The sequence below is a fragment of the Gigantopelta aegis genome, chromosome 6 (assembly GCF_016097555.1).
Source record: "Gigantopelta aegis isolate Gae_Host chromosome 6, Gae_host_genome, whole genome shotgun sequence".
Classification (NCBI taxonomy): domain Eukaryota; kingdom Metazoa; phylum Mollusca; class Gastropoda; order Neomphalida; family Peltospiridae; genus Gigantopelta; species Gigantopelta aegis.
In genome coordinates this window covers 39,842,283-39,867,931 of record NC_054704.1, presented here as the reverse complement: position 1 = coordinate 39,867,931, position 25,649 = coordinate 39,842,283, and the positions used below count along the sequence as shown (strand labels likewise).

Here is a 25,649-nt window from a genome sequence, read left to right as displayed (position 1 = left end):
ATATATATATATATATATATATATATATATATATATATATATATATATATATATATATGTATATATATATATACACGCGTATATTTAATTTTACCTCAAAATAGAACTGATATATTTTGATAAAATAAAATGTTCAAATAAAATAGCTGATGCGTTATAAGAAAAGGTCTTATTAATATTATATATATGTAAATCACTTCTCTATCAATATTAGAAATCTGTAAATCAATTCTAAATATTTTGTAATATAATCAACTGATCAATAATTCTAAAACATAAATACACATACTCTATACGACTAGTTTTGTCTATATGCTTGTCTATATGATAATACATATTCAGATCATTTTGAAATCCAAACAGCGTTAGTTTTTTATTTTGGATTTTGATTTATATATGTATTGTTTGGCAATTAACAGTATTAATTCTGGACGACAAAACTGTATTGCATTATCAAAACGGTATATCTACAGAAAGCAGTCAACATGATATTCGGCAAAGTCGAGATTGCTTCCATAATCCACTATCCCATGCTCGTTCTCATGCACTCATGAATCACTGAAAAAGCAATGGTGATACCAGGTGTTCGTGAAAGAAGTGCACATCCTGCCCCAATGGCTGCACCCGTCATGGGCACAGCCTATAGCCATCAAGTCCATAGAGGAAATGTACAGTTTTTCACCAAACAAAAATAAAAAAGCATGTACAAGGTCAAAATTGGTGTTGCCTAAACTAATTGTTTGTGCATTTTCTGACTTTACTTTTAAAGAATATCCAGTTTATAACTGTATTCCAGAATGTCTGAACATGTTTACATAGCCACAAAAGTGCATTAAATATTCACTTTTTTTTATCTGAATCCTTTATAGCATATATTTGAAAGTTGTTATTTGTTTTTATTATTGAAACAAATCTTAATCTTGTACTGAAGGTAACGAAGCCCTGTATCCGAAATATATACATTTCCCTACCATTTTTTTTTTCACATAACTGTATACCAAACATATGATGTCATTCCACTTGTGCATTTATTGCATGTTCATATGTTTGTAGTTATTTTGACAAGCATTTGTTTTAAGAAGTTCTTCTAGACCAAACAGTATTATCGGCATTTGTACTCTTACTAATTTCGTATATACATTCAATTTATAATATTTCAGTGCTTTAATTAAACCAGATAAGTTGTCTAAAGTTATATTTCATACATAACTCATCATATGTAAATCATTTTGTATTATTAAACAGATGGTTTTAGAACACAATTCGTTTATTTGTCCATATCTTTTAATCAGCATCTTTATTATTGATTCCAATAATAATGAGTTTTTCACTTTCTTCTTGTCACTTGTAGTAATGATGTTCCAATAATCGAATATAATGGAAATTTGATGATCAATTATAAAAATCGATAATGGATTGTCTGGGAAAATGTTAATTGTAATTCTCCTCCAGTTTAGTTGATGGGACTAGTGTAAATAGTTTTTTTTTTTTTTTTTTTTTTTTTTTTTTTATTTTTATGTCAACACAAAGAAAAACAAAAACTTTTTAAGTTAAAATGAGAAATGTTTAGCATCTAGTCTCTGATCCCATTGAGCACAACAATAGGTGCACGGTCCTTATACGTTAAATTATTCTTATATCCATGTAATTATAACGCACAGTATGCACCACTTGTCAAATGTTATTGATTTGTTTATAAAATGTCTGCCTATAAGCCGGAAGGCTTAAAGCTAATACACTATACTATGGACAAACAAACCTGTAACTGATTGTTCAATCGAACATTTATCGATTGATGCCAAACGATTATAACTGATGTTCGATGATGAATTGACAACCAATTCCAAACCCTAACATTTTCCCAAAAGGGATTTGTGCATGCCAACGATTTTGTTTGTTGTAAGCTAATCCATACATAAATACTAATGTACCTGTAGACTGTAAGGAATTACTCAATAAACAGGCAATGCATTTGTTTAGATAAACACTTTTCATCCAGAATATATATTATTGTTTTACGTTGCAAAATTGTTTAGTGGTTCGTAATGTCCACTTGTTCAATTTTTAAAATCTCTTATGTAACACTTTTATTATTTGATGATCTGAATTGTAGTAACCAAGAAAATACCATACATTTCTTTCTGTTTGTTTGCGAATATAATCTTGTTTTAATTCGGCTGCAAATGAAACATTTTGTATTTGTAAACATTTAGGGAGAGATCTTAATATACGCGTACGCTGATCCCGAAACCGCAAATGTGACGTTAAAGGGACATTCCTGAGTTTGCTGCATTGTAAGATGTTTCCGAATAATAAAATATTTCTACGATTAAACTTACATATTAAATATATTTTCTTGTTTACAATAGCAGTGTCTGTATATTCAATGTGTTTCTGGTCGTCTTAATATTTGAAAGATCTGCAAACCGAATTTTGTCTTCAAATAATTTCCTACGAATTTCGTACGAAAAAAACATATTTTAGGAAATAAAATGAAATTTAACCTGGTACAAATGTTACAACAATCAGAAACACGTTTAATATGCAGCCACTAATATTTTATGCAGGGAAATATATTTGATTACAATCGTTAACAAGTCTCTTTAATGTCTCTTTAATAAAATATAGTTTAAACCGATCAGATTTCAAATTTCAGTTCTAGCTTTTTGATGGTTTAAACTAGTACAATGTGACACATTTGTATACTTATCTAACATTAAATTGCAATATGCAGTTATTATGTATGATGCATTCCCCATTATTTCTAAGATTGTTTCCAGTTTGTAAGATCCTTGTCTATCTTTGTCACTTGGACCATATTTATTCATAAGAGTGAACCGCTGCTTATTTATCAATACGTCTATTGGTTAACAAATTGCCACCAGTACTGCTTACTTTAATAGTTAAATACTTATTTTTTCTTCTTGACAATTATAAGACCTTGACAGACAATAGAAGAAACCAGTTTCAGTGTATTATTTATTATAAATTGATTAGTTGTTAGTGATATAAATATGACGTTCTTACTGCATATTAAGTTGTGAGTAGTTTAAAAAATAGTTTATACTAATAATATATATTAAATAAAATACAACACTATTTTCAAATTGCCCTAATTGTTTATGAATGCGTCCATTAAACATTCTTTAAAAGACCCAAACAAACCGACAACAACACAAAAAACATTCATAAAAATATATTGAACTGAAAGAGGGTAAGGTCATCTATCATTGACATGTATAGTATTACAGACGAGTGCTAATATTAAAGTGGTAGTGATGTGTTGGTGTACCTCTACAATCGACGCCCTTCCATCCAGCTTGACAATTTGTTTCACAATGTCCGTCAGTAAGATCACAAGATGATTGTCCACGACAGTGTCTATCTACGCATAACAGTGAACAGTTGGGACCATATCTGATACCCGCTTTACACGCTGGAAGAAAACATCATTCATTATTATTATTATTGATGTTTGTTTGTCTGTAATTGCTAGTTGTGCGTTATTGTTTTGTCTTTTCTTATTTTCTTCTTCATTTTATTATGCAAGTGAAACAGTATTTCAAAAGACATGGAGGATTTAAATAACGATGCGATGTTATTAATCGCCACACCCACACAAACAAACACACACACACACACACACACACACACACACACACACACACACACACACATATATATATATATACACATGTACATATATATTAAGCCAAACAAAATACATTTCTGGTCTTTGGTCAGCGCGCACGTCGATGTTTACACTCGTGCGTCAATTGTTTTTTCAATTTCCCGTGGTAAGACGTCGAAATTTGCCGAGATTTTTTAGCTATGACATAAAACCACATTTGGTGCCAAAATGCCATCGTGCATTAACTAGGACGTGCATTTTAATTTCAATTTAACTATGTCCCTTAATTATGTATCAAATATAGGCTACCCACTTTTTCTGTGCAATCCATGCTTTAAAAAAGGGGGGAAATACACCGCATCATTTCTAGAACTTTGGTCTCACCAGAGACCGACTTGTCCTGGGGTTTTTTTCGTTTGTTTTTTTGCCTTATTACACAAGCTTGTGTGTCGTTCTGATTTTACGAAACAAGTGTCAGGATTATTTCATTGCATTGCCCCAGCGAGAGTGAGTGTAATACTTGAATGCTGACACTCGTTTCGTAAAATCAATATGATTAACACGCGAGCGTAATAATTTCTGTATTATCCACATTATCCATAATATTATTATTACAACAATGACCATATCAAAAGGTTTCAAACTAGTTAGAAAGAAACTACGAAATGACGTCATTTTGGTAAGCGATTACACGTAGCTAAAACTGGGGAAGCTGCATTAAGTTATGACGTCGCTTCCAAAAATTACGCCATTTGTTGTTTGGATTGGATTGGATACAATATTAACGTGCCTATATTCAATTACGATTCCAGCACGTCTCTCCCGGGCACAATATCTGACTTCGCCAATGACCGAGTCCGGGAAACAAGAGGGGTGGGGTAGAGTTGCAAATGGGCAGAATGTTGAAAATAGCAATTAATGGAAAAGATAATAGAATTAAAAAAAAAAAATAATAAAAAGTTAACTAGCCAAAAACACCTAAATACACCTAAGTACAGTCGAAAAATAAATAAACGAAAAATAGAGGATCGGACTATTTAATAATATTAAAATAATAATAAAATAAATAAACAATTTAAACATAAAATGATGAACGAAGGTCTAAAATAGTCCGATCTATAGGGGCCTATGTTCGCATGCGTTGCCTCGTTAAGGCCGTTACAGTGCATGGCTTGTAGACACGAGATGGGTTGCATCCCGTCAGTAAAACCCTATACTATAGTGACACCACACACTAGATATAGATGGTGCACGTTTGTGCAGAAATACACATCTTGAGAAGCCGGATCCGTCTGAACGAGAGAGTATCAGACTAGGGTATAGCCCAGTCGTTATGGTTGGTATAGTCGTGCGGACGGGCCCGGCTCTGGGGGATACGAAATGGTATCAATATAAAACAAAGTAAAGTATAGAAAATAGTAGTAGGGGCCGACCCCGCTTCTTCCAGTGCTGTTAGGATAGACTGGGACATGTAGAGACAGTACGTATAATAATCCATAACATGACCGTAACAAACATTTATATTTTTAACGTTTTCTGATCAGTTGTTTTGAATGCTACACCTATAGAACAGTCTCTGTTTATCCATCCTGGTTGACAGCCGTCGACACACGTCCCTGTGGCCACGTCACATGTGGAGTTGTTCAGACAGTGACGTGTAGCACATCGATATGTACAGTTAGAGCCATATGACACACCTCTCTGACAAGCTGAAACATATAATTATGATGAAAATGGTGAAACCAAATATTATATCATTTGAGATACTCTTTGCAATGTGTACTGCTAAAATGCTATGAAAATAACATGCCACTGATTGGCCAAAATAGCATCGCGATCCTTTAATACAGATATGGGCATTTGAACACGGTCAGTGTCTACAAATAACGAACATGGTAAATTTGAAATGTTACAGGCAAATATAATAGTAATTTCTGATATTCCTATCCCCGTTATGCGACATTGGGACCAGTTGCTAGTTAGAAATTTGACATTTGAAGGTATTATACCAGCTTCAAATCTCGATTTAAGCTTAGAGATTGAACGCGACACTGGTTTTCAAACTAAGCTGATTGACAAAGTTGATTGTTTTCTCTATGTCGAATACTATACGTTCTACTCTATATTTTGGTGTTTATACATCACAACCTCTTAGATACCTTAGGGGATGTTCATTGTATGCAGATTTTAAATAACACAATATCGTTCTGGCACATGCGTTGTCCCACCAGGGTTATAATATCTCTGGGCTAGAAACCTAATGGACATATTTACCCGGATATTTTCATTTTTAAGCGCGCAAACAGGCTTTTGAAAACAATAATTTAAAGTGCGCGAAAACTGTTTAAAATGCCACGTTTGACATATATTTGCAAAATAACAACAGCCAAAGAGATACATAACAATACACATTTGTATTATTTGTTGGAATGTTATGTATTGAATAGTAGACTTTCTTTTGTTTCTAATAAAACATGCTAAATATATTCATAAGTGTAAACAAAGTTATTACAGCACTTAACAGAATTACACGAATACATATTTTGTCACTTATATAATTATTTACATGTGAACGGAAACTTCCCCCTTAAAAAAGACACACACCAAAAAATGAATACAACAAAAGAAACCCCCATAAACCCCTCTTTATTAGTAAATACTGTATAACAGTTTAAGACTCCCATCTACAGATTAGTAATAAAGTGACAAATTTGACACCAATGTTATTTTTATGTAGGTACATTGATAGTGCATCATATACATGTAGTGAGGTCCAAACTGATTTGTGTCGAACTGGTTCGGGGGCAAAACACCCGCCCCAAATTCAGCCAGCAAACGTTTCGGTAACGTTCGAGATCTATTTGATTGGTTCCGAACGTGGCCATTTGGTTTATATTACCTGCGAAGCGTATAAACCAGTCTAGCGGACATTTGTTTCCGCTCGGTCTGGCTGAACGCACTCCCGGTACCCACAGTAACACAGGCTGCCGTTCTGCATTACGCTTATATTACTATTGGAGTAACACCTTTGGGATGCCAGTGGAAAGATAAAATCGCGGCCCCGTAGGAATATAAGTATATAATATTTGATTTGTTTTTAATTGAATACACAAACTACCGAGTATAAAAATGAGAGAATTTATGGCTTCAGTTTATTCGATTGTTAAAAACATTTTCATTGGTCGCCTGTTGACGAATACAGCCAACAGACACACGCCTTAGTAATGGCACAGAACAGTAGACAATACAGTCAACTGCTTGTCCCTAACGTTCACAAGACTGATTTTTCATGTACGCTCGCAAGGCGAATAGGCTAAAACGGTGCTTGATGCACACATGATATATAAACTTCGAGAATGCCTAGTTTGCACGAAACAGAGTACGGATTCTGAATAAAACCAAAAGAAATACAGATAATATCTATGTCTTTAATATTAAGGATATTTTCAGTGTACTTGCCACCAGTCTAATGGAACAAAAATATGCATTTTAACCTATATTTATTAACTATTTGCGGTTTAAGCCATATTTTAAATTCGCCTATATGCCTATACTTAATAATCATTTAGAATTCAAAACATGTGTAATTTTTAATTATTGGAAGCTCGTTTGTTGATTGTCCAGGTGTTGAACCTAGTTGCAATTTGTGCCAGATTTCACACATACATACACACACACACACACACACACACACAAGACACTAACGAAATATAGCATTATAAAAAAAAACCTTTACAGCACTTTTCAAGAAACTAGTGCTATTTATTTATAACTTCGGCATCAATATTTAGTGCTGAAGTTTGGGCAGTCATTAAAGCCTTTGAAGAAATAAAGGATTCTAGTGCATCCAAATTTATAATTTTCACAGAATCACTCTCGTGTCTCCAAGCTTTACGCAATATGAAGCTGGACCATCCCTTAATTGGGATGGTGATACGACAGTGTGTCGTTTTATCCATTGCCAATAAACATATTGTATTTTGTTGGGTGCCCAGCCATGTTGGCATCAGGGGCAATGAAAAGGCAGATTCAGCTGCCAAGTCTGCATTGGATTTGCCTCATGCCAGGGTTGGTGTACCTTATACTGATTTTAAACATAGTATCAACCAATTTATCTTTTCAACTTGGCAACATGATTGGGACGGTGCGGTTGCGAACAAGCTTCGTGCTATCAAGCCATTCTTAGGAGAGTGACAGTCCTCCTATAGGCAGTGCTGGAAAGATGAAATATTATTGTGTCGTGCTCGCATCGATCATACTTACTTAACCCATTCATTTACCTTGATGAAGGATCCTCCAACTCAGTGTGAGCACTGTCAGTGTACTCTGACAGTACGCCACATTTTGATGGAGTGTACTTATCTCAAAGGAACTCGAAAAAATATATTTGGACAACGAAATGTAATGGAATCAGTTCGATTCCATCCAGAACTTCTATGCCAATTTCTTCGAGACACTGACTTTTATTCTACATTTTAATTTTATCTATCTGTGATAGTTGTATTTTTTTACACAATTCTTTACACTGTTTTTATTTGACTCTTGAATTTTTATATTGATGTTGATCATCACATTATTTGTTTGATTTATCATAGTTTGACACTCAATAGCCGATGTATTGTTTTGTGCTGGGGTGTCGTTAAACATTCATTCATTCATTCATTCATTCATTCATTCATTCATTCATTCATTCATCCATTCATTCTTTAAATCAAGCGCGCATTTTGTATTCCTGATTGTGAAGTTTTAATATTATAGTCGTTCTACATGACAAAATCTTAAAAAAGAAGAAAAAACCTGTCACACAAACTTTTAAACATTAATTTAGTGCAATTCACGAATCACGATTGTTCAACTCGATCATGTGATGTGTTATTATTTGATAATTCAGAGCAATTAGCAGTAGTATGCACGAATTAGATGTAATAAGGTTGCATACAAACTGTCCCATTTAGATGTAATTTACGTTACCTGTAGGGTATATTAAACAAAGAGGAATTACCATGATTTTAATAGTAAATGTGTGTGCACATATTGTAAAATATACACTTTCTAGAAACATAGCATATTGTCGAAGAATGCTAAAGCTGCTCAATCGTACATATTATGAATTGACGGTAACGCGAATTACAAATTAGCCACACCTTTACCGTTACTGTTACGGATAGTTATATGACATCACAGCAATTTTGCTTCCCGTTTTTTTAGGATTAAAAGGCTTGATATATGCAATAAATATCATGGCTAATATAATATTATATTTAAAAATATAAAAATAAGAATGTCACTCAAATGATCCCATTTTACAACTAACACATTGTCACATTCCCGTTCTAATTTACACTATGGTTGCGACAGAACCTCTTACACAGAAAGCCGAAGTAATGTGTATCATGAATGATAGTAAGCCTTATCACCTTACATGCTACTAACCAACAGCTATGTGCCTTATTATCACTTAACTTAATATAGCAACAACTTAAAACTATTGAGCATTGGGCATGGAACACACACTAATGATAATTCACACAAACAAGCTGTAATTGGAGTGAGTATATATATATATATATATATATATATATATATATATATATATATATATTATATATATATTATAATTAAAAAAATCAATTTAATAATAGATTTCCTAAGTGGGATTATTTGCCAATTCAATGGCATTTATTGGGTATGCCTATATTCACGGAAATGTCCTTGTCCAAAAGAATAACAAATGCTAGCATCCAAATACACTGACGTTAATCTTCAAGACAATGACACAGTTCAAGTTGTTCGCTCATCACTGTTGATGTTTATAATATGGCTTGCCTCTGATCTGCCACTGTATGCTGAACCACGCTCGTGTCCCATTTATATACCATCCCAGTATATGACATTTAACATCGAATCTCTGCATATTTAATCACGAGATTTGATTTATAAACCAATCAAATTATTGCATATAAATCACGGACGATACACGGATGCTCCTCATCTTAGCGGCGAAATCACAAACACAGAACTCATGAAGAGTTATTTCCCTTGTCCAAACATGCCACAGCTTACTTCATGTCCACGAGGAACCTATCACCAATTCAAATAAATTAATAATAACTGTTTTTACACATCTCACATCGTGTTACCAATTCAGGTAAGTAACTGTTCTAAAGGTTGATGCATACTTCACTCGCCTACCTCCATACGGAACGGAAATTTATGTCGCCGCAAGGTTGCCCGACAACAAAAATCCGTCGAACAAACTCGCGCGGAAGGCGCACGCAAGATGACGTAGCGAAGCGAGTAAAACTGACATGTTTTCAGCGTTCGCACGGGTGATCCGTTTCCAATCCGCCCGAGATGAATTTTATTTATCTTTTTGCGCATTGCGTTTCTGCTTTGTTGAGGTAAAAATAAAGATGGCTGGCGTTAAAAAAAGTCCCCCTTTCTTCAATAGAAGACGAACTTCTCATTAACGAAGTTTGTAAGAATCCAAACCTGTATGATACCAGTTTACTAGAATACAGGGACCATGGACGGACAGAACAATCGTAGATTGCTGTAGGCAATATTGTTGAAAATAAAGATCGTGGAGGGAAAGTGTTTGCGGGATCAATACGAGTTTCCTATCCGACCATGTAAAACATAGAGAAACAGATGGTAACCTATCCAGGTATATCAAATCTAAATTCTATTCTACAGTTCAGTTATGAATTATAACTTAAGCCCCTTTCGTATGAAACTACATTGTAATTAGTGACAAATCTACTGTTGACGCCCCAATCACACCTTATTTTCCTGCATAAATAATTGTTTTTGTATAATATTATGTAATACTGCTTACTTAAAACCCTTTGAAATGACAAACGTTGCACATCTATGTCATTAAGCATACATGTTAAATTGTTTAGGTATGTAAAAGTATATTATAATGTCGGTAAGCATTCACATGTCTTACAAATATTACATGTAGGTTAAAAAATAATAATTCAATTAAACACTGTGGATAATGTGTTTTTCACACATCCATAGAAACTTGGTAGACCACTGTCATAAGAGAAAAATAGAAACCGTGCAAATATGCATACATGTATATACACACTGTCTAGTAAACAGCTGGTTCGGTCTAGTCATAAGTGTTTCTGAGTAGCCCGACTGGTCGTGTTGATCATTTATGAGCGGTGAATTAATTTGCTATCCAGTGATCCTACAAACATTAATATTTTCCATTAAACTATCGACACGGAAATACCAGGTATTCTAATCAGACGTGATGCAGTGGGCAGTGAATAACTGAACAATCTCGAATGGTGCTAACCGCTGACGAATCTGATATGGAAATGTTTGTAGAGGGTGACATTCGTCACAACTCGGTCGATTCCGTTGATACCGGAATCGACCGAGGTTTGTCGAATAAAGAGTGTGCGTTTGCTAAATTTAGTGCGCATAGATCTATGTTGTAAATACTATCAGCGAAAATAGTACTATTGTTTCTGCTTGATATTTTGGTAAAAAAAAATTCTCCAATAAATCGAATAAGGTAATAAAAATGCAAAACATACAATAGTGTACATTCTTTGAATATACATTTTTCGGGTTTTTCAAATATACGACAATTGGTTTCGTTTTCGAATTATTTACATGTGGTTACGGTCGTATTCGAGCAGACAAAAAATGGACCTGTTTAAATACGGGCTTTCATCTGACAAAGACCCGTCTGAAACTGACTTGTCCAAGAAAAGAAAAAGTAAGGCAAAATCTAAAGAACAATATGAAAACGAATTAGCCCTGCTTAGGTATATTTTGTCATTCAGCAGTTTGGTCTGGTTGACATTAGGTCAGGTCTAGTAAATTTTAAGACATACTAGTCCACTGGTCTAGTAATAAATAAAGTTAACGTCGAACCCTGTATATATATATATATATATATATATTACCCATATGGGCTGTGAGATGCGGGTGAATATATGTTCTATCTTTCCCTAGGGAAAGACAGAAGCTATAGTTCCCCGCTGATGCCATGACGTTAGTTTGGTGACGTCATCGGTTTCCTGACTGTCGTCTCTCGTTGATGAGATTTTACAAAGCATTTAGCTCCACCAGTGTTTTGTTGAAATGGTTTAAGCAATTTGTTCTTGTTAACAATTAAACATGCTCTAAACTAATTTCATTCACTTCCCACTAAAAACATCAGTTCATTAGGAATGTGACCTCTCGTGCTTACATTTGATTTGTGTACCTTTTGAAGTCATTGCTTTTCATTCATGACGTCATCAGTTTCCTCAGACTTTCTCGTCTTGTATATTATATAGTTTGTGTCATGTAAGAAGTTTAAAGTTTAAGTTTCTAAAGCCTTTACACTATGGGTAATAAATACAATAACCCACTCGATACTCGGAATTAGGATTATCTGTCCTCGTGATATTAATGTTGTGACAGATAATCCGTAATTCCTCGTAACTCGTACGTTATAATATACTTATATATATATATATATATATATATATATATATATATGATGATGATGAATCCATTTATAACGCGGATCACGACAACATGCACAGTATGAATTGTCAGCCGTAAAAAAACGCACGTGAAAATTCCGAAATGCACTCGTTTGTTGAACGGCGAGGTTTAGGAAAGCGGACTGAGTATGAACACAATCATGACGGAGTGTGACGAGTACCCGCCGACCAGTGTCGGCAGAGAAGTATGAACCTAGCTTTACTCTATACATTTATCGTTGCACATCCATTTCTATAACAATGTCGTAATTATTGTTATTACAGTCCATTACACATTGTTGTGTCATAACACAGAGTTTACGAATATTCAATGCAGGGATCCAAATTTCATGCATCGGTGTCCGCCATGCAGTCCAATATTCGTTATATACATACACTATTCCAGAATAGCAACAGCATGTTGACTGGGTGCAGTATCCACAATTTTTAGAGTTTAAAAGGGTGGGCTTTTTTTAAAGAGGACTTTGTAGATTTTTATTTTTCAAAATGGATCAATTTCACAAACAAAATAAATATTCCTGCTAACTGCTATACTTCAATTGCAGAGAACACAATAAGGAACAAATTTCGTAGTCTTTTTCAGAAAAATGCCTGTAACTTTTAAAGTTATTGCAGAATTACTATTCCACTATTTGGAATAATCAGATGCAAATTGTCGGTTTTTGCGGCACCTGCCTTTCCCTATATCACAGAGTCCAATAGCCATATTTGGTATCGAACATTCTTTTTATTGCATGTATGCAAATCGACATCCGTATGTAAGTGCCATATGTCAGTGTGACTGTCGTGGTGAAAACAATTTTGGCCTGATAGACCTCAGACTAGAATTATTCATCCATTTGGTTGCCAAAAATACGGAAATGAATGCGAAGAAATTTAGTTTTGTTGTGATATCATTCTTGGCTGGGGACCTGCTTTGTATTCTGAATTTTTACACTGGGTTTGACAGGGAAGAGGATTCAGTTACTGAATATGTGCACTTTGTTTACACTGGATACTGCATACTGTCCACCACAACACTTTCAAGTCATGCAACATTTGTTTAAAATGCACAGTAATGGGTGTGATTCGGTCCCGTAGCCCACGTGTGTTTGTTTGTTGTTTTCGTGTTTAACGACACCACTAGAGCACATTGATAATTAATAATCGGCTATAGGATGTCAAGCGTTTTGGTACTTTTGACATATATTCTTAGAAAGGAAACCTGCTACACGCTTTTTTTTAATTACCAACAAGGGATCTTATATATGCACCATCCGACAGACATATCACATACTTCGGCCTTTATATACCAGTTTTCTACAGGCAGATAGCACGGTTCTTTGTTCACATTATTTCCGATTTGGGGCTGCAACTACAGCAGCTATACAGGGAGACAGTACATAAGAGCTTAAGTTGTGGGTCGGCGGAATTCTAACTCCTACCTTTGGTATATTCAAATACCATGGTTAATTTGAATTGCTTATTATATACTCTTCAAAAAAGTAAAGGAACTCTAATAAAAAAGTACATTTGCCAATTTGTTAGGTATATTAGCTGTGGGAATGAATATATGATAATAGTAAATTAATTGGGCAAACATTACAACCCGTAGTTCAGTATTACAGTAGGTTTTATGACAACCAAAGATCTTGAAGGACGATTGGGGTCAAAAGTGAAATTTGAAAGTTGACGTTTTTATTTATCTAAAAACAAAACAATAACAATTGTATGATCAACTGAATGAAAAAGATTGACCTTCCTGGAAATTGTCAACATCGAGAATGACACCCCACGCACGTGTTCGGGGCAACTGCGTGATGCACGTACACACTATGGAATGTGTTTCGGTGTGTTGATAAACAAACCTGAACGTTCTTTACTAGGACGTCTATGGTCAAAACGTATGTTCGGTCTAATAGTTGATATTAACATTAATATTTCAGGTTCCCCTACGTTTTTGAAGAGTATATATTATACATCTGATATTTGGATGGTGGGATCATCTTTAATGTATTGGGCTCATCGGAGAATGGTTGACTGTCCAATTGGTCCTAATCTTGGGTAGAAGTAGTTTGGAGAACGGGGCCAGAAGTGGAGTAATCTGGTGACTTCCATAAAGCAAAAACGTAAAAGGAATTCCACACCTGACATCATTTTTATTTTCATATGGGCTCAGATGATCTTGTTTAATATTTAGGGATTGAAATTGAATACAATATTTCAGGATTTGGGGGTGATCAAACAGGTTCTATCGCATGCCACAATACTTTGGTCAACATTGCTTCCACAAATCATTTGGCAGGGAGCTGAGTTGCATTTGGGGATACAGCATAAATGCCAGCGAGTGAATCTTTTTAGGTTGAAGTGGGTTTGTGAAAATGGGGGATATCGAACAAAGCATGAGATCGTTGACACGGATCAGGTGCTATTCTGGGAAGATGGGATTCATTCACTGAATTTGGAAAACAATATATTTTTAAATACGTTCCAGGATGGTTTGCAGGCTGTTTTAAAAAAAGGGACACCAATGTTTATTACAGCCATTGAACTATAATATGTATGATCTGTAAGTAGTTTTGTTAGTGAATGGGGTGTCCTCGTATAGATGAATCTTGTGCCTGAGTTGTAGTGGCGGGGCACATTAATATCTATGTTTGTAATACTCGTTTTAGGTACGTAAGCTATAATGATGTAGGTAGGTACACCCCACCTTTCGTTGGTGGACATTCGGAAGGGATGGGTATGTATACATTCACGTTGGTGGACACTCGTTATTGCCTTTATACACACGCAGGGTACACCGAAGGCCCTCCTTTTGCTGCCAGGGTAAAATCCCAGCTAGGGTAGGCACATTAGTCGGTGCCTGGCCACCGAACTTCTGCTGTAGTGATTCGTCTTTGGGTGTATGTCATGTTAAATAAACAAAATGTCATTATTATTCTTACAATTTGGCTTTGTCTTTGAGAACTGTGTATCATACCGTTTAGAATTATTTTGGGTTATGAAGAGAAACAAATATATATACTCTGCCAAAAAAAGAAACGCATAGGTGATAGGGAAAGAAGAAAAGTGTTTGATTTTACAAAATATCGTGGGGTTTTTTTTATACAATTTTGCTGAATGACCATGTTTGATAATGCTCCTGTAATGGACAGCATGCCCAAATGCACCCTAAAACAAATTTAACGCACGCTGTGGCACGTTGTACGAAAATTGCAGGAAATCTGCGTGAAATGGTAAGATTTTGGCGAATGCACGTGAAACTCGGGGTAAAGATTGGGGTAGTGATGGGTATTTAAAGCTGCAATGCTCACAATTATGCCTCATTTCCATTTCGACGTAGACGAGTTACAAGATGCCAAGACTAAACCTGCCGAATCGAAACATTGTAATAGTCCGCCTCCAGTTAGGTGAATCGCAGTCAGCAGTCGCACGCCACATGAACGTCTATCAGAGCACCATTTCACGTCTCTGGGACAGGTACCAGCAGTTTCAATCAGCTGAAGACCTGCCCAGAAGTGGAAGACCTCGCATAACCACTGCAGCACAAGATCTCTACATCCAGGTTCTGCACTTGCGTCACCGAACTGCCACAGCAAACGACACTGCTGGACGCATACCTGGTTTGAGAAGGGTGTCTGCACAAACCATTCGGAACCGACTTCGAGAAGCTGGTTTACGGGCTAGGAGACCGTATGTTGGCCCCGTCCTGCGACGTCAACATCGACATTTACGTGTTCGCTGGTGCACGAATGTACAGGTGTGGAACTTGGGAAACTGGCGGCGAGTATGGTCCAGCGACGAGTCACGTTTCCTTCTACAGCGACGTGATGGATGACAACGTGTTTACAGACGCCGCAATGAACGTTTTCCCACCAACTGCGTCGCCCAAATTAACAAGATTCGTTGGAGGGAGTGTCATGATGTGGGGAGCCATCTCATACACCGGCAGAAGTGAACTTGTATTCGTACAAGGCAACCTGACAGCTGTACGCTACAAGAATGAAATTCTTCGCCGTCACATGCTTCCCATTTTGGATCAACAGAGATAACTCTTTCAGCAGGACAATGCCAGGCCGCATACGGCACGTGTAACAATGGATTTCCTACAGAATGAGAACATTAATGTGCTGCCATGGCCATCGAGATCGCTAGATCTTAACCCCATTGGACATCTATGGGACGAATTGGACAGACGTGTACGCCAGCGTGACCCGGAGCCCCACTCGCTTCCGCAACTGTCACATGAACTACAGGAAGAATGGGCTAGGATTCCACGTGCCCGGGTTCAAAGACTCATTGAGTCTATGCCAAGATGTCGCGCAGTGATTGCTGCTGCTGGTGGCCACACAAGGTACTGATTTCAGCGCCCTCATGCGACGCTGTTTAGTGACGAAAACGCGTCCACTGCCGTCAGTCCATAGCAAGAACATTGTCACATACTCATGTCAAATTTTACTGTGATACGATCATATATAACTTTGTATTAAAAAGTAAATGAATGAATGAATGAATGAATGAATGAATGAATGTTTAACGACACCCCAGCACGAAAAATACATCGTCGGCTATTGGGTGTCAAACTATGGTAATGCAAATAAATAAAGTGATGATCAACATCAATATAAAAATTCAAGACTTAAACAAAAACAGTGTAAAGAACTGTGCAAAAACACAAATATCACAGAATTTTACGGATACTGAATTTTACTCAAAACTTCAATTTTGTGCTGTATTGGCCATTCTCAAAGAGAATGTTACACCCCTGCACCACGGTGAGGTTACAGCACACGCAGGGGTGTATTAAACAGATAATTCCATGAATATTTCGCCTATGCGTTTCTTTTTTGACAGTATATTTTGGCGAATACTAGTTACTGTGCCAGAAATTGTGTGTCATGCAAAGCCAAAGGGTGGGGTGACACCTGCTGTTTGTATTACCCCCATTTGTTTTAGATCAATTGGTCAATCACCCTATAACACCATCTGGTTCCTGCGTTAGGACAGTTGTTTAATTTCGAAGGCAATATAAAAACACATTAGATATTTTACCACCATTCAGGCATCTGTTAACTGTGTACTGGTTGTAACTGGCCATGCTATCGTCCTAAAGTTGGTAATAGCCCAAACCAAATTCTGAATCCAGAATATAACGAAATAAAATGAAATAAAAAATACTGGTACACACATTATCTCAATGTCATGACTGCAAACACTTTGGATACGCAATTACTATAATAAACCTGTACCAGAAGTCGCCGAAAATGTTTGTCTTGTCGGAAACATCTTATAATGGCTGCAAACCTACCAAAACTCTATTTTCGTGCCTATATCCACTGAAGGTTCAAGCACGTCCATCCTGATCATCAACTCTGAAAAATATCTGACCTATCGATGGCTGCAAACTCAATATAGTTGGGGATTTTAAAAATACAATTTGACCTGTATTAGATAAAAATCTGTCTTAAAGGACATATTTTGTTCGTTAACTGTATAAAACACTTTTTTTTTTTTTATCAAACTTAGATGTGGGTTGTAGTTAGTATAAAACTACCCAGTATTTAGAATAGCGTCTAACACTTTTAAACTTGGACTATGTTGCTGAAATGGATTTAATATTTCAACTTTTTTAATATCATATTAGACATGTTTAAAAGTTTAACTTTGTTGATGAAATCAGGCTTTCAAGGTCAACCCGGGGTACCATATGACAGGTCTATGTACCATTTTAAACATGTGAATGTAAAACATATACATGTAACAAATGAGGCTTATTGAGTGCATAATTAACGTAGGTATATTTGTAATAAACGCAAAACAAACGTCCTTCATAAATAAGATAAATACCTTGTGTACAGTCCACCCCTGACCATCCTGGTTCACAACGTCCATAACAGGATCCAGTACGTACATCGCATCTTGACATGCGTGAAGTAATACAGTGTCGATCTGTGCAAAACTTGTGACAGTTAGGACCATACTTGTCGCCTTTCATACATCCTGATAGAAATCACGTGTCATATATTAGTCCACAGTTTACCAGCGTTGTTTATATAGGTATGCTTGTAGTACAATTAGGCCTAATATGAACTGTGTGTTACGGAAACCAGCCGAAAACAATTAGTTACTGTTAGGGTGGGATGACTTTTTTCAATATATATTCACCCTTACGGGTCAAGGTAAAATGTTATATATGTACTCTTTTCACCTACATATCAAAATAAAGGTAGTGCACTGTAAATGAAATTAGGGCCTATTTTTTTTTAGGTAGCTTTGGGTTCCCGGTAACACACAATTCCTATTGGCATTACGAATTGATTTCACATTATTTTTGATTGAAAGATAGTAAGTATAATTTTTGAATCAGTCTGCGCTGTAGCGCTCTCAATACTAGTGGCATGTGTGAAATGATATGGCTATGTGCTAGAAGCATAAATCGTGTTCAAATGTTCGTTGTTTGGATTTGTGTTAACTCGAATATTGTAATCTTGATCGTCAGTATATTTGTGACTAATGAAAATTATCAAGAGTATTAATTGTACAAAAAAATAATAACTTTGAACGTTCACGATGTTTGACAAAGATATGTTTTTGATTTAAATAAAATATACTCTGTGACGTATTTATCCTCATACTGCTGTGTGATACCTAGTTTCTAGCGTTTAAAAATGTACAGACAATGGCTCAGTAAAACCATCGAAAATGTAAGAAAGGAATATTTGTTTAACGACACTATGGCTATTAGATGTCTAACATATGAAGACTTGGACAAATTGTCTAGATAACAAGAGAGGAAATCGGCCTGCTCACATTATCTACTACTATTGGACAACCACAGGTGATCTCTTACATACAGTTGTTTTCATATACAAGACAGTATATGTCAATAACTGAGATATACCAATTATTGGAAATAGGATGGGATGAAAGCAGACTATGATACAAATTAATAAATTATACAAATATGCACTCAAGGTGCAAGTATTTTGAAAAGCCAAATCAGGCCAATGCTAGGTCCTATTCTTGCCTATAGATTGTAGCTTCATAATGATATTGTTGCTAAAACTGAAAAGAGTTTCCGTATTAGTCCAGTCATTCAAAGGTTAAAAAGGTCTAACCTAGAACAAATTGCAACATAATTTATTTCTGTTGTAACTACTCTTTATCCAATCCTAGACGACACTGTACATTGATGTATGTTGGGGAAGGTGACTAATTAGCATAAATTAAATACGGCCGCCACAACAATATACACATGTCTGTGTGCTGAAACAAGATACATTTAGTAAAGTATGCTTTAACTGCATTTTGTTTGTAATAATTTACTTGATACCTCCACTAATTTATAATTTAAAATATTTTTTTTATTTTTCAAGATGGCTGCCAACATTCAAATAACAGTTCCTTAAAATTCAAAATTGATCCGAGATATTGATGGCCTTGTTACATCATTATTTTATGTTGTAACGTACTCTCAAAGCCATCCTAGACAGCATATCAAAAATGTACATTTACGTATGTCGGGGAAAGTGACAAATTTACATAAATTAAAATGGTTGCCATATGGAATATGTTACAATAGTATACACTTGTAAGTGTACCAGTACAAAATATATTTAGTAAAGGATATTTTAAATAATTGCATTTTGTCAGTAATAACTTACTTGATGATCTAGAAAGACCTCTCTTTATTTATAATTTAAGATGGTTTTAATTTTTCAAATTGGCGACCAACATTCTCTTTGAAATAATTCGAAAATTATCTGAGATTTAGTAATATTGCAACACTTTATTTTTATTGTAATGTACACTCAATACTATTCTATACAACATATAAAAAAAGTATGTTGATGTAAGCTGTGGAAAGTGACTAATTTGCATAATTAAATATGGTCGCCACAGACATATTTTTCAATAATAAACATATGTATGAGTGTTGAAACGAGATATATTTAGTTAATGTTATTTTAAATTCATTGTATTTTGTCTGTAATAATCTACATAATGATTTTAAAAGACTTCCATTAATTTTTATTTAAGATGGCTTTAATGACCGCTGACATTAACATTGAAATAACAGTAATCTATATCATTTGTGTTTAAAAATGTAAGTAAAGTTGTTTGTCACAATGTAGATTAATGAGTTCTACATATAACACGGTCTTCAATTAACCTTCATCCTACCAACACATTTTACATACAAATCCTACCAACTGGGGTCCGTTCGGACCCCACTGATATTTTCCTTTTTTAGAACAGAAAAAAATGTATCACAAAAGACCTTTGCTTGATTAAATGCTCTATTGGCTACATACACGTGACAATAGCACAAAAATAACAGAATAGTAGTCAATGCATTCCTTCATGAGTCATTTGTTAGGAAATATCACTCAAATGTTGCTCTTTTCCCTGCTAATATTGGCATTTGACGTGTTCTGAGCTAAACAATGGCATAATCCTGTACCAAACTATAACGTGAAATATTGTCAACACAATAAATTGATTATCTATCATCATGTCCTGCAGGGACATAGGTTTTGACTCTTTCAACTTGAATAGTCTGCCATTTTTGGATTGATAGGCATTGTTTGCACAAAACTTGTTGGGTGCTGTGATCGGAACATACAGGCTTCCTGCATGCCTCACATTCCAGCCTAACTTTCTTGTCAACTTGACGAGGATACAGGCAACATCTTCTCCTCTTGGCAACACCCACTGCCTGTTGAGCCTGCTGTGGCTGACCAGGAGCTACTACGCCAACCATATTCATTGCCAAACGGATCGGCGCCTGCAATGTTGGTATCAGGGATCGGCGCCGGACCTGTGGCATGATCAGCTCCTGTGCCAGTTCCAGCAGGAAGAGACGTCGTCGTCGTCGTCCCTCAGATAACTTCCACTCAGGAAAGTTGACTAGCCATATGATGAACTATATGTTACACATCTACAACACAATATGGAATTGCCAGTTTTTGCTGGGGTCGGTTTGAACCCCAGAATAAAAATCAATCTTACAACCTAATACCCTGCCAGCATCTGAAAGTAACACATGCCCTGAAGCAGGCTAGGGTAAACCAACAAACTCCTAAAATCTAGACACCAAAGTGCAGATAATAAAAATTTGTCATACAAAATATACCACCCGGGGTCCGATCGGACCCTAGTTGGTAGGATTAAGGTTAATCAATTAGCCTATCTTTTGAAGATAAAACCGAAATTTGCGCACCCAATTAATTTCCATTTCTTACATGCAACATTCCATTCTTTGCCAACTTCCTTCCATGTGCACCATGGTGTCATAGTCTGTTTTGCCAGTGTTCAATACACATTTGAAATTACGCATCAATGACTGGGCGAAACCTATTTTCCATGTAATGCATTTCTCCATTTTCACATAATGACTATGTGTAGCATAAAGTAACACAAATGTGGAGAATTCAATCAACATGTTACCATACCTTACACGCAAACAACATTTTTTAGTTTCATACATATATAGGAAAAGGCTATTGATCCACCTGAAGCAGACTTGAAAAATGCAACAGCTCAGAAGAATTTGCCTCCTACACCCACAACTCCATTCATGTCCTTTAATATGTACTGAAATCTGAAAACCAAAACTGTTACAATAATAAAAAATTAGTTTTTCTGCTGAAAGCAGTCAAAAGGACACTGGACATGGTCATACTGCTACCATGAAACAGTCATGTGCATTATCTATAGGTAGACTGTTTAAACCTGCACAAAACAGAACTCCGTGGGTATATTTATATACAGTTCTGATGACATGCACTTATTATATCTTCTCTGGCGATATTTTTCTTCATTGTTCACATATTTTCCTCGTATGTCAATTAAAGGATCAGAAGGTTTCAGGACAAATTGAGTAATGTTGAATTATATGGTCGATGACAGGTATTCAAGTAAATGTCTTTAGTATTGTCAGTCATGCTTACTCTCATGCCAATTATTGATTCATATATTTTATGTGTTAATGACCGATCATTGAATTTGCATTTTGTCCACACTGGGTTTAGGCAAACAAGATGGTTTATAAAATTATGTCATAATTGTTCAACAGTAAAGAGGTAGATCCATGTTTCGATATTACACATGATCTAGTTACAAATTGTTCATACACGTTGCATGCTGACACAATACTGAAATACCACGATAACCTATATCGGAACAAATTATATTTTAAGAGCATCAGTTGTAAGAAAGACATCCTTATGACGTCTAGTCTATCTAAATGTCATTGTTTTGTCCTGTGCGACTCACAACACCCATACATTGATGTATTACATAGGGTTGTTTGATCTAAAAGCGACAACACTTGTCCGCCATTTTGAATAAATTAAAGTTCTTGTTTTAAAAAAGTAGTAAACAAAAATGTCCACCAGATGTGTGTTTATTGTCCGAAAGTGCCACAAAATGACAGGGCATAATTACTTGATGTAGAAAACATATTTATTTGCCCAAGCTTTTTATCAGATGACCAACTTAAGTCGATACAATCCAAAGCTAATGGTGGGCTTAATATATCATTTATGTCATATTTGTAACTAAATAATTAATTTATATTTACAGGCTTTCTTTGACAATATTAGAAACATTAACAAAAGTACATTGTATATATCTACATTTGTGTGCAATTTTTAGAATATTGGTACCCATTTTGAACAAAGGCGGCCATCTTCAATTTTACTTTTCTTCTATATATCTGTGAATGAATTAAAGTCGTAGCACTGATAATTCTACGGATTTGTCCATTGAATCTTAAGAATAGTTTGCAATTGTATTTGGATACATGAGTTATGGCGGCCATTTTGAAAGTATGCAAATTAGCATATTCCACCCACCTACATCAATGTACATCTTTGACATGTTGTTGAGGTAGGGTTCAGGGAACAGTTGCGATAAAAGGAATTACTATTGCAATTTGTCAGGTCAAACCAAGGTTTGACTGGACTACCGGGTTTATAAGTTACACTGATCATTGGCTCAAATTAATAGTTACCCATGATAATGAAACATATCATTATATTCATTAGTTACCTTTTGTACAGTCCTCACCATCCCAGCCCGGCTTACATCCCCCAGTACCGCATGTTCCTGTCTGCACATCACAAGGTGCAGATGGAGAGGCACAGTTACGATTTGTACAGTGTTTCTTACATTTGGGTCCGTAACTGACGTTCAGGCTACACTCTGAAGAAGAAGGAACATTACTGACCATGGCCAGAATAATGTATAGTATACAGTAGACATTGAGTAATAATGCATTTATAGTCAATTTATGAATTATTAAAACCGCAGATTCATTACACATTTTATTCCTCAAGCTATTTTTTTAAAGCAGTACGCAATATTACAATACTTACGTGCAATGCAATCATAACCATTCCAACCTGCCTGACATCCTCCAGCGCAATACCCGTTATGCACATTACAGTCAGCCCTTAAATCAGCACAGTGTCTGTCCTTACAGAACTTGTTACACTTTGAGCCATACCAGACATTCTGTTCACATGCTAATGAAACAAGATAATTAAAATGCATAAATAGTAGTTATGCTGATAAACGCAAATTGTCAAAATAATGCATTGGTCTTTTAACAAGAACGTGTTCTAGAACAATATGGGATCAGCTTTTACAAACTGTTACAGCAAACATTTGTTTTCAGATACTTTTTAACGATTGTAATTACATATCAAATATATTGTTCTGCATAAAATATTAGTGGCAGTATATTAAACATGTTTCTGATCGATCTAATATTAGTACAAGGTTAAATTTAATTGTATTAACTAAAATGTAGAGGAAATATTCTTTAATACCTTTAGTCGTATTTACCTACGCAAGTTAAGCCTTCCCATCCAGTTTTGCAACCATGTTCACATATCCCAGTCGTATGATTACAACTTGAAGCTCCATTACAATGCCGATCTTGACACATCAGGGCACACTGGTTGCCATATGTTCTTGAACTACAAGCTAATAGTTTTAAAGGGAAAAAAAACGCAAACAAAACAATCAATAATAAAAAAGCTAATACAAGAAGAAAAAACAAACAAAAAACAAACAAATTAAAAAACAAGCTTATCATCATATTTGAACAAATGTTATAATTATGTTTATAAACCTGAAAGGCCATACCAACTAGAACAGATTGGCAAAAGGTAAGACTTGAATTATGGGAAATTAAGAAGATGTTTTGTTTAACGACACAACTAGATGACATTGTTTTATTAATGATCGTGTATTAGATGTCAAACATTTAGTAATTTTGACATAGTCTTAGAGAGGAAACCCGCTACATTTATCCATTAGTAGCAAGGGATTTTTTTATATATATGAACCACCCCACATACAGGATAGTAAATACCACGTCCTTTGATGTACCAGTCGTGGTGTACTGGCTGAAGAGAGAAATAGCCCAAATGGGCCTACAGACGGGGATCGATCCCAAACCGACCGCACACCAAGCTAGCGCTTTACCACTGGGATACGTCCCGCCCCCAGATAAGATATGCGTAAACATGTTAACGAGTATAAATGTATAAACACTGGGTCATTTTCGTGGCTACCAGAATGGTTGATGCTGTAGCATGCCAAAATACTCCCAACTGCCCAACATGTTTCAATGCAGAGATCTTTTGTGAATATCAGCCCAAGATTTTCCATTTGAAAAACACATGCACCATAACAGCCCAAAATATCACTGATGTTAAAACTGTGTTGTTGGAAAACATAAACGTAGCGATCTTTATTTTAGGCCAAACGATATTGTCGGACTTTGCCATGTTTTTGCCAAACTGAAGTTCCAAAAATGATGCGGTGATGTGTTGTTGTTTTGTTTGTTTCTTTTTTTAAATCACTTTTTGTTTTACTTAATCACCTTTTCCTTTGTGTTCGCCTCATCAATCTTTGTCGTTCCTCACCCTGATACCCCAAATGTGTTCCTTCGATTTACCTCCAAATGACCTCATTTGAAAGCAAACTGTCATGGTCCTCACAATATTATTATATAAGGGTTTGCGACATTATTTCTTTTGTAGATGACGCTGTTGTAACCATTTTGTCTGTTTATAGTGTTTACATTTATTCCTATTCTTTGTTTGGACGTCATAAATAAAAACATACCTTATTTAACACGTCCTTCTGTCACATTTGCTAATTAACCAAGGTGAAAGAGTTTTAATTTGAGTCAGTATAGTTTAAATCCACATATCTCATGTTCTCGTAAAAACAGAATGCAAATGAATGGGTTTTTTTCAACCTGCCATTTATTCTTTCCTGTCATGATTCTGTATTTAATTTTCAGGTTCTGTCTACGCTGCATTGATTTCAGATATCGAACATAATCGGTTATGTGTTTCAGAATCAATGCACATGAATGACGTCACACTATTCGTCTATGTGTAGATTATTTCTTAAGAATCAACGCCTATGAAACAATGCAATTTGAACTTTGTGGCGTTCAGGTCAGGGATTCGAACCCACTATTGAATGAAATT

At 35.5% G+C, this 25,649-nt stretch overlaps 1 protein-coding gene across 1 annotated transcript in view; it reads right to left on the bottom strand.

Moving 5' to 3' along the window:
* LOC121374544 (multiple epidermal growth factor-like domains protein 6) overlaps positions 1-25,649 on the bottom strand; it is a 110,514-nt gene that overhangs the window by 31,225 nt on the left and 53,640 nt on the right. Inside the window, exons 13-18 of the mRNA XM_041501649.1 lie at positions 23,986-24,126; positions 23,514-23,663; positions 23,188-23,340; positions 17,980-18,132; positions 5,194-5,340; positions 3,293-3,436 (exon numbers count right to left, since the gene is read on the bottom strand). Of these exons, the coding sequence (XP_041357583.1) occupies positions 3,293-3,436; positions 5,194-5,340; positions 17,980-18,132; positions 23,188-23,340; positions 23,514-23,663; positions 23,986-24,126 (888 nt within the window). The remainder of the gene's footprint in view (positions 1-3,292; positions 3,437-5,193; positions 5,341-17,979; positions 18,133-23,187; positions 23,341-23,513; positions 23,664-23,985; positions 24,127-25,649) is intronic.